General features: G+C 39.0%; 1 protein-coding gene across 6 annotated transcripts in view; it reads left to right on the top strand.

Moving 5' to 3' along the window:
* slc25a15a (solute carrier family 25 member 15a) overlaps positions 1-11,411 on the top strand; it is a 31,253-nt gene extending 19,842 nt beyond the window's left edge. For 4 of the 6 annotated variants that reach the window (XM_073923299.1, XM_073923298.1, XM_068213602.2 and 1 more), the window contains 4 exons: positions 1-96; positions 3,672-3,847; positions 5,664-5,822; positions 9,044-9,674. The exon at positions 1-96 is cut by the window's left edge and continues 45 nt beyond it. In XM_073923299.1, the coding sequence (XP_073779400.1) occupies positions 1-96; positions 3,672-3,847; positions 5,664-5,822; positions 9,044-9,165 (553 nt within the window). In that variant the 3' untranslated portion in view covers positions 9,166-9,674. 6 annotated transcript variants of the gene reach the window in all.
* The last annotated feature ends 9 nt before the right edge of the window (positions 11,412-11,420 follow it).

The raw sequence follows: 11,420 nt of genomic DNA, 5'->3' as shown, positions 1-11,420 counted from the left end.
CTCTCTGGCTTTGTGTCCCACTGAACTGGTCAAATGTCGACTGCAGGCCATGCATGAAATGGAGGCATCCGGCAAGATCGCCAGCGGACAAAAAAGGTCAGTTTGGACTGAGGACAGTTTGGTAGTCAATAAAAAACATGAGCCTGTTGTAAATTTATGTTCAGTTTTGAAGATATGTACAAGGAACACTCAACTATTTTCATTATTTTTTTTTTTTTGAAAGTAGGATCATTTTACATCTCCCCTTGAGTTTACAGCCGATTCTAATGTTATCACTCGATTGGATTAGCGCTATCAGTAGGGGCCTTCTGCACCTACTGGTAGGTTTAGAAAGCTATTATAATCCATCCACATACAGTTAGGTCCATAAATATTGGGACATCGAGACAATTCTAATATTTGTGGCTCTATATACCAACACAATGCATTTGAAATTAAATAATTAATTTAATTTGAGGGTATTTACATCCAAATCAGGTGAACAGTGTAGGAGTTAAGCTGTGGTCACACTGGACTTTTCTCCCCATAGACTTCCATTCATATGCAGGCAAATGTGGAAATGTGAGCTCGTGCAACAAGTTGCTCAGTTCGCTGCGTTGCAAAGTTCAAGCTTGGTAAACTCTGACCTGCGAAATCCCATTACTTGACTGCGTGAGACCAATCGAGCATTAAAACATGACCTCTCTGGACAGAAATTTAGGATTATGGACCAATCGTTTACTTTTTTAAATGTCTTATCATCTTGTTTAATCCCGCCCCTTTTCATAGCGCCGTACTACAGAATTTTGCAAGCTCAAACTCTAGTGTGACCACAGCTTTACAACAGTTTGCATATGTGCCTCCTACTTGTTAAGGGTCCAAAAGTAATTAGACAATTGGCTTCTAAGCTCGTCCATGGCCAGGTGTGTGTTATGTCCTCGTTCTCCCAATTACAATAAGCAGATAAAAGGTCCAGAGTTCATTTTAAGGGTGCTTTCACACTTGGTTCATTTGCCTGGACCGTACCCAAGTTCGATTGTCTCCCCCTGCCACCTCCTCGGTTGGTTTGTGTTCACACTGTCTTTTTTCCTTCTGAACCCCGGTACGCTTGCGTCATCGAACTGCTGTTTTGTTTACGGCCGTTGCTAGGGGACGGCCACGCAAGCAAGCGCCGAAATGGAAAGACTTCCGCACATCGCGGTCATTCAGCTTTTACTGAAGCTTTTGGTTTCGCATATACAGGAAGCGACTCACATCCATCTGTCGCAAAAATATTATGAACATTCAGAACATCACACAGCGTCTGCAGAAGCTGTTTTTGGAGGAGACAAGCAGACATCACTGTGTATCACTGTGTTTGCTCTGGCTTAGTCCCGCGCGTGTCACCAAGGTACGAAACGTGACACACACACACACACACAAACACGAACGAACGTTATGAAAATGATAATACAGTTGGCGGTTCACTTCCGTGATTTGGTACGATTGAATTCACATCCGAACCGTAACAGAGTTCGCATGAACCGTATCCCAGACCACCTCTTTCAGGTGGACTCGGGTACGGTTCACGGGTGCGCACCCGAGTTCAGAAGACACGTTCACACTAGCTAAACGTACCGTACTATGACGTCAAACGAACCCAGGTGTGGACCAAAAGTACTAGTGTGAAAGCATCCTAAGTGTGCTATTTGCATTTGGAATCTGTTACTGTCAGCTTTCATGATGAGATCCAAAGAGCTTTCAGTATCAGTCATAAGGCTGAATAAACAAAACAAACCCAACACAGAGAGAGCAAAAACATTAGGCATGGCTAAAACAACTGTTTGGAACTTTCTTAAAAAGAAAGAATTACCACAGAAAACAACAGTGGTGGATGGCCAAGGAATTCTTTACCTGGTTGGCCAGATCAAGAACAGGTGTATAGCTGCGTCCTAAATGGCACACTATGCACTCATGCACTATGTACTTATGCACTTACACACTCAACAGGATAGTATATGTATGTAGTGTCGTCCCAAATGGCACACTAATGTGTTTTTACTAAGCGAAAATTCAAGCCGTTTCCCTGATGATGTTTGACGGTCGCCAAATCGGTGAAATAAACGACCGAATTATCAGATAATATCTGCCGTGAGTATTGCCGCATTCACCATCGGGAGGCGCTAAAATCACTGTAGTAGGAGAATTTTGCTTTCACCATCCAAAATAAATAAAGTTATTCAACATGTGCGTCTGATAGCTCCGCCCCTTCCGCTACGTAAGCAAACATGCGGTCGTTGAGTGCGTGTAGTGTCTATCATTCCACACTTCTTTTTAGCGGCTGAATGAGTGCATCATCCGGGTAATTAAAGTGCACTTATTATTTTTAGAGTTTTCAGTGTGAACACACTACTTACACTATTTATACTACAAAATGGCGTAGAAAAGTGCATAAGTATGCGATTTGGGACGCAGCTATTGTGTGTCAAAGTCAATCAAGAGAAGACTTCACCAGAATGAATACAGAGTTTTCACAAGATGTAAACCAATGGTGAGCCTCAAAATCAGGAAGGCCAGATTAAAGTTCTAAAAAAGCCTTCACAGTGCTGGAACAACATCCTATGGACAGATGAGACCAGGATCAACTTGTACCAGAGAGATGGGAAGAGAACGAAACTGCTCATAATCCCAAGCAGTGAAGCATGGTGGTGGCAGTTTCATGGCGTAGGCATGAATGGCTGTCAATGGAACTGTTTCTCTTGTATTTATTGATGATGTGACTGCTGACAAAAGCAGTATGGATTCTGAAGTGTTTCCGGCCATATTTTCTGCTCATATTAAGCGACATGCTTCAGAACTCATTGGACGGCGCTTCACAGTGCAGATGGAGAATGGCCCAAAGCATACTGCAAAAGCAACCAAAGAGTTTTTGAAAGGAAAAAAGTGGAATGTTATGCAATTGCCAGATCAATCACCTGACTTGAATCCCATTGAGCTTGCATTTCACTTGCTGAAGACAAAGCTGAAGAGAATATGTCCTAAGAACAAGCGGGAACTGAAGACAGTTGCTGTAGAGCAGGGGTCACCAATCTCGGTCCTTTAGGGCCAGTGTCCCTGCAGGGTTTAACTCCAACTTGCTTCAACACACCTGCCTGACTGTTTCAAGTATGCATATAAGACATTGATTAGCTGTTCAGGTGTGTTTGATTAGGGTTGGAGCTAAGATCTGCAAGACACAGACCCTCCAGGAACAGGTTTGGTGACCCCTGCTGTAGAAGCCTGGCAGAGCACCACCAGGAATGAAACCCAGCGTCTGGGTGATGTCTATGTGCTCCAGACTTCAGCCTGTAAATGATTTGCAACCACGTAATAAAAAGTGAAAGTTTGATTCCTGATTATTAATCTGTCCAATTATGTTTGGTCCCTTGACAAGTGGGAGGAACATATGCAAACTGTTGTAATTCTCACAGCGTTCACCAGATTTGCATCCCTCAAATTAAAGCTGACAGTCTGCAGTTAAAGCACATCTTGTTTGTTTCATTAAAATGTATTGTGTTGGTGTATAGAGCCATGGATGTTAGAATTGTGTCGATGTCCAAATATTCATGGACCTAACTGTATATTAATATATTTTCAATAAAGTGGAAAACTAATTACAAAACAATGTAAACTTGACTGACTGCTTCATTTCCACTTCCATCTCTCTGTTCCAGCACGGTGTGGTCTGTTGTGAGAAATGTGTTGCGGACAAACGGTCCTTTGGGTTTCTATCAGGGCTTCACCACCACTATTGTCCGAGAGCTGCCTGGATATTTCTGTTTCTTTGGAGGTTATGAACTCAGCCGCTCCATATTTGCCCACCACATGGCCACAGACAAAGAGCACATCGGTCAGTCCACATCAACAGCACTTCACAAATCACCATTCATTTATCATGTACTCATCCTTAAGGGATAATTTACACAACAATTCAATTCTGCCATCGTTTACTTGCTCTTGTTATAACATACCTTTAAATAACATACCTTGATGGATTAATCAGAGTATCAATTAGCATACAATTTTTGCATAGTCTTCCTCTTGGCCTGTGCTTTTATTTGCATTTTATGCAGATATTATTATCTAGATATTATCATACAGATTTTAATATCATGATGATCATTGCGATGGTCTTACCATATTTGGTGTCCTCAGCAATAAACTATCCATGCACTTGACCCTTCATTAAGCCACACCCAAAAACCACAACCCACCAATCGTGGCTTAGCAACTGTACCTACGCCAGGAGCTCTGTCAAGCTTTCGAGCTGGGGATACAGGCCAAAGCGTTGTGCATATGGATTGTGCAAATCTGATAACCGGTATCCTAAAAGTTTGGACAGGATGGTGAAATTTTTGCCCTTTTCAAAACCAATAACCCAAGAGGAAATATGCCAGCGTGGATCAAGCTCTGTTAGGGGTGCTAAAGGAGCGGAGTTAAGTTAGTTTTGTTTCGATATTCCTGACACAGACATAGACGCCAGTAACTCACACACCTCTTACCCTAAACAGATCTAAACTGTGTGTCCTACAAAAATACAAAGCTTAAAGTTATGTTTCACAGTGGTCTTTTCCCTTTTTTTTGTTTTTTTTTTCGCTCGATATTATGAGCACTGCTCCGTTTAAGCCTTTGCCATAGTAGTCACACTAATAGCAATCATATTTCCATCCGTTTCAAGCTAAGAATATTTAAAAATACATATCAACAGAACAAAACCGAGATATGATCACAATCTGAGCACTTGCGATCAATATACTTCACCCGCAGCTGCTTTTCAGTCATTTATAAGCCTCATGCCCATGTCAGAGCTACAAATCACTGATGTTTTCGTCCGTCTTTTGAAGATTTATACATTGGTGACGATGTTATAGCGGGTTGGTGTCTGCTTTTATATTTGGTGTTGGATTAATATTTGCTGATAGGGAAAGTCTGTTCACTTCTGCTATTAATACTTTGATTTGTGTTTCAACTTATTTATTTCTTCCACTTAACTGCAAATTAGAATAGAAACACACACACAACATAATAGAGCACACAAACATACTGACAGTTATAGGTACTAGGTCAATGATGCTAATGTTCAGCACAAATCCATCAGTTTCCTGTTTCTGGCTGTTCTTTCTATGAATGAACTAACGTTATGTAGAAGCTCTGTCCATGCGTGTTTCCTCGTTGGTTGGTAACGCTATATTTCATTGCACAACATTAGTCTATCGGGCTTTTTGGCTAAAAAAAGTGAAGTCACGGTTTAATTAGTTATTATTAGATTATTTTTAAATGTCACCTCTCCTGCTGTGCATGAACTAAGCTGTTGAATGGTTAGCGTAGGCTAGGCTAACCTAGCTTCCATTTTGATTGAATTATTTTCTAATCGGTTGCTTACTATGTGGTGAATATACCCCTGTAATGCATACTGCTGTCCCTTTTCGTCTGGCTTTCTCGGATATCTCACCTGTTTGCCTTATTATGATTTTTAATTCAAATTGTATTTGCGATCCTCAACAAATTCCCAAGGTCTGGACTTTCGAAGTTTATAAGGCCTGCTAAATAGGTTCTCGGTGGTGGAGATTTTTAATAAGGCTTATCTGAAAGCGGTTTATCTTTTTGTTTTCTACTCAAAAAAAGAGGAAATGTTTATGACTGTGTGTGTGTGTGTGTTTCTACAGGTGTCGTGCCGCTGATGTTCAGTGGGGGTTTTGGCGGTGCGTGTCTCTGGTTGGTTGTGTATCCTATAGACTGTGTGAAATCTCGCATTCAGGTTCTGTCTCTAGCAGGGAAACAGGAAGGTTTCATCAAGACTCTTATGGGGATTTTACGAAACGAAGGTGAGAGTTTTGATTTCAAGATCTGAGGCACCCAGGAATCATGCCGTCTCCCTTGAAACCATAAGTGATTGATCTTAACAGACAGTGACAATAAAATGCAATAAAGATATAAGCAATTTAGAATTATACGGTTCTTTCTGCCTTCTGAATGGTTCTGGGATATGATTATTTTATTTATTATTATTAGATCATGATTATTATTAGATTTAGATGTTATATATTTAAAAACGGCACCAAAATATTGTATTGTAATTCTAAATAATGTAAAAAATGTGCACAAAATAATAATGTACAAAAATGTCAAGAGAACCTATGTTAAAAAAATGCAGGGACAAATTAGCATTTTTGAATATTTTGATGTAGTTATGGAGATGTTAATTTAAATGTCTAAAGTTTTAACAGAAAACTAGAAAAAAAAGAGTAATGTAAAAAATGAAATTAATGCAGAGATGGGGGTCTACTAGTGATGTGGCTACCGCCCGCTGTTTAAATGCAGCATCTACCACCTTGAACCTGAATTTACGTAAAAGCAATATCAGATTTTCATTAGTCTTTAATGGAAGCAGGTGGGCAATTTTGCATAACAAAACGGAGCCTATAACTGCCTCCTTTCATTTTCATTGAAAATTCAAAACATACCCTCTCTTTTGCTGAATATCAATTTTAATAAACAATAATGGCCATTATTAAAGTATAACGTACAATAAGTTTATACATTATAGGAAATAAAGGCAAGCAATCAGTCAAATGTGCAGAATCAGTGTACGTGGTTACATTGTTTAATATTTTAACTTATCTTTGCGCCAAAACACGTTCCCTGAGAACATGTAATAGATTCAGAAGAGCGAAGTCAGGGAATATGTTGTTAGATATAAACAACAAGGTGATTTAAATATCACGTTTATCAAATATAGTGAGATAAGATCCAGGGGTAGATCCTTGATGAACAGTCCGACGTGCACAGCTCTCATCTGGGTAGATGACTGCCTTGAGCTCAGACGTCCACATACGCTGCATCGCATGCTAGAATGTGTGTGTAAGGTCACGTTAGGGCTGCACGATACATAGTTTCAGCATCGAAATCGCGATGTGCGCATCCGCAATAGTCACATCGCAGGAGGTGCGATGCAAACCAAAAAAAATAAAATAAAATTATATATATATTATGGGTGGAGCCTAACCCGAAAAGCGCGTTTTTACCAATACTTATTTCGAACAAATACTTGAAAAATTATTTGTATTCGGGAACAAGAAAAACATATCAAAAAGCTGCGTTTCCTCATGAGACCGCAGTGCATGCCCGCATGAGTGAGTGAGTGAGACATTCAGGAGTCGGGGGGCGAGGTGGGGCCGGGGTAAAAGGTGACTGACGCAGGCTGCTGCTCCACACAGCAACAGAGAAGGCTTGGCAGAGCGAAAAATACTTTACTGCATTACTATTTTTGTATCTGAACTGGGTTCCAGAGGCAGTTTATAAACTTGTAGCGTACTTAAAGCGGAGTTTGATCTGTATATTTTTCCATTACGCTGCATTATTGACGTCTGCAATCTGTTGCTCTCTGTTTACGCAAGTTAACTCTGTTAGCGCGGTAATTAAGACAATAGACTTATGACAGAGTAACGGTAACGTTCAGTTATAAAGGTTAAAACGATGCTTGTGTAGTTGTGTCGAATTGTATGCTCTTATAGGAGTTTTATGGTACGTTTAAATTACTGTCATTTGCAGACAGCAATATATATGCTAAGCTGGTTAACCTTAGCATAGCTTCCCGTCACTTCTTTGTGGAAGAATTTTACAGTCAGTGGTGCAGCAGATAAAACAGTGATACTGCATGTAATGTGTGCAAAAGTAAATCTTAACTATATATATATATATAAATATTGCAATTATATATATATATATATATATATATATATATATATATATATATATATATATATATATATATATATATATATATATACAGTTGAAGTCAGAATTATTAGCCCCCCTGAATTATTAGCACCCCGTTTATTTTTTTCCCAAATTTCTGTTTAATGGAGGGAAGATTGTTTCAGCACATTTCTAAGCATAAAAGTTTTAAAAACTTATTTCTAATAACTGATTTATTTTATCTTTGTCATAATGACAGTAAATAATATTTTACTTGATATTTTTCAAGACACTTCTATACAGCTTAAAATGACATTTAAAGGCTTAACTTGGTTAATTAGGTTAACTAGGCAGGTCAGGGTAATTAGGCAAAGTAATGTATAATGATGGTTTGCTCTGTAAATTATATAAAAAAAAAATAGCTTAAAGGGGCTAATAATTTTGTCCCAAAAATGGCTTTTAAAAAATTAATAACTGCTTTTATTCTAGCCGAACTAAAACAAATAAGACTTTCTCCAGAAGAAAAAATATTATTAGACATACCGTGAAAATTTCATTGCTCTGTTAAAAATAATTTGGGAAATATTTAAAAAAGAAAATAAAAATCAAAAGGGGGCTAATAATTCTGACTTCAACTGTGTATATATATATATATATATATATATATATATATATATATATATATATATATATATACCGCAGAAAAAAAATATTGCAATGTCAATTTTTTCCAATATCATGCAGCCCTAGGTCACGTGATGTGCGATTTCAGCGGTAGTGTGGATGGAGAGTTGTTCAGAAACGCTTGGTGAAACGCCAGTCTGGACGTGGATCGTATTCATTCTTAAACGTCGTTTTAAAACTAAAACGTATTAGTGTAAATGGGGCCTGACACAGATCACCAGTATTTTAAAAACAAAAATGGCTTCTTCAGCGTTTACTCTGTTTTCAGTGGTTGAAAACACTAGGGTAGTGTGGACAGAAGGCATAACCTGAGCAAAATAGTGCATTTTAAAATTAAAACATATTAGTGTAAACAGGGCCTAAATCAGTTGTGTTATCTGATGGAAAGTGAGCAGATCTCTTATGTCTCCAGGGTTTCAAGGTGCCCTCTAAAAGTAGGGTTATCAAAAAATTGGTTATCTTTTTGTAACAAAATGCTAAGTGTCAAATATGATTCAATTCATTATGCTAAGCTAAGCTAAAAGCCAAATGTTTAACTCTAGGAGACGTAAAATAAGCCTTATTCAAAAATAGGTGTAGTGTTTTTAAAACGGCTGACAAATTGTATAGGAATCCCCCAAACCCCACCGGTTCTTAACTCCAGTGTTTTCCTTTGTATCTGCAGGAGTGGCGCCTCTGTATTCAGGTTTGACTCCTACTATGATCCGCACGTTTCCTGCTAATGGAGCTCTCTTTCTGGCTTATGAAGTCAGTCGCAAGTTCATGATGAAGCAGTTTGATCATTGAGTCCATATCAGTTTTTATAGCCTTTCTGACTTGTTATTTTTTAAGTTTCCATACTGTGTTTTTGTTTACATGTGTCTTTTACTGAATCTTTTAAATGATATGCACAATGAGTGCAGCTTGAATATTTTATATGTGAGAAATAATAATCAAGGCAGGACACTACAGGAGAATAGAGTCAAATAATAATACTATTTTTCCGTGCTTATACAGTTTTTGTCTTGTTTCTACTTCAAATATCTTAAATTAAGAATCGTTTTCTATACAAGAAAGAAAATCATCTTGAATTCAGCAGAATAGTAGTCAACTTGTATACTGCATTTACTGTATGGTGTGTTGTATAGATAGTTGTATAGTGTGTTGTTGAATACTGTGTAAGTCTAGTTGTCTTTTATTAAGGTTTTGTTATAAAGTACATGTCTGAACAACTGTGAAAGCTGAACAGCAGTGTGTGTGACAAATTTACCATAATGGACACAATGTTTTTGACGCTATATAAATTACACTCCTTGTATTGCAGCGCCTCATGGCAATTTAGCCACTGTGATAAATGACTTCGTTTGAATTGTGTGTTGAAAGCTCCATAGGGACAATATACATGGCCAGGCTGCTATAGCCAAACCTTTGGTCACTCGTGCCAATGCCAAATAAGAATTTTGGTGCCAGCAGCCAAAATCTTGGCCTGTGGACAATGTGAAATGTGTATTGTTTTCTGATGAGTCCACCTTCAATGTCTTTCCCACATCTGAGAGAGTTACGGTGTGGAGAAGCCCCGGAGAAGCGTACCACCCAGACTGTTGAATGCCCAGAGTGAAGCATGGGGGTGGATCAGTGATGTTTTGGGCTGCAATATCATGGCATGATAGAGTCTAAGCCGAAGGAAAATGAATGAATGAAAACGTCATCTCTTGCATGGGACTAAGGCCACCTCTTATTTTGCGCGTTTACGCTAAGAGGTAGGGTTGTCTCAATTCTCTATAGCTTGAAGGCGTAGGGCTAAGGGGAAGGGGTGAATAGCTCTTCGAACAAAGATTTTTCAGGACCACACTCAAAACCAAGGGGTAGGAAAATTTCCCAGAATACTCCAGCCACAACGGCAGTATTGCTGAACCCGAAAGTCAGGAGATCCACAATTTTTTTTTTTTTGGTCATTATTATGAATTATTTACGACAAACAAGTACGTTTTAATGTATTCATGACCGCGTTTGTGTTTTAACATCATGCTTTAAAAAAAAAAAAAAACTCTAAATTTCGCGATCTATAATCCATAATAAAAACTCCTGTACAGCAGTCCCACAACATTCTGACACTCAAATACCCTGTCAGAAAAGTCTAGTTGCTGAGAATGAGCTTTTTACAGTGTCTGCTTTAATGTTGATGTTGTTTTGGTGTGTTTACATTGATGAATATGGCCACTGTGTAAATGCACAGTACAGTTATGAGCTTATTGCCACATTAGATTGTTATGATAACATAAAATACGCCTTCAGTGATTATCTGAAGATAAATACCAAAAAAAGCACTACTGTAATGACTACAGCAGTCACCATCGTCTGATCTCATATAAAGCAAGAGATTGCGACGACGTGTGCAGGTGCTGTCCCAATCTTACGGGTTAATTTTGAAGCCCTTCCCCTTAACCCTCGGTTGTAAGGGTTAAGGTAAAAGGGAAGGGGTAGGGGTACAAAAATAGAATTGGGATTGGGGCTAAATACGAAAGAGATCCATCCCACAAATGGATGATTCTGGCCAGGGGTCACCAAACTTGTTCCTGGAGGGCCGGTGTCCTGTAGATTTTAGCTTTTTTAGATTTTTACTAGGTATACTTGAAACACCCAGGTGTGTTGAGGCAAGTTGGAGCTGCAGGGACACCGGCCCTCCAGGACCGAGATTGGTGACCCCTGATCCAGGCAGTCTAACAACGGTGGAGCGGAGCTGTCTTGAAACCACCTGCCCTGGAGCCTTGCCCTTTTGTCTAGGCATTCCTGCATACCTTCACGTGGCATCAACCAGGGAGGTCCAGGGAAAAAAAGCAGTGCTGCTGCTCTGCCCATTCCTGAGAGGGGAATCTCAACAGGCTTATTTCTCCCTACAAGCCTCCATAGCAAGAGGATTAAGACACATTGAAGACCCTGGCTTGTTTGGTGCAGTGGGCCAATTTCTTCGCTGTGCATTTGATATGATTTTTATAATGCTAAACAATTGTAGCTTGTCAGATTGCAAATATATATATAATTTGCTAACGTTCATTAATTGA

The sequence above is a fragment of the Danio rerio genome, chromosome 15, assembly GCF_049306965.1.
Source record: "Danio rerio strain Tuebingen ecotype United States chromosome 15, GRCz12tu, whole genome shotgun sequence".
Lineage (NCBI taxonomy): Eukaryota > Metazoa > Chordata > Actinopteri > Cypriniformes > Danionidae > Danio > Danio rerio.
The sequence above is the reverse complement of the archived record's forward strand: the minus strand, read 5'-3'. Positions and strand labels throughout refer to the sequence as shown.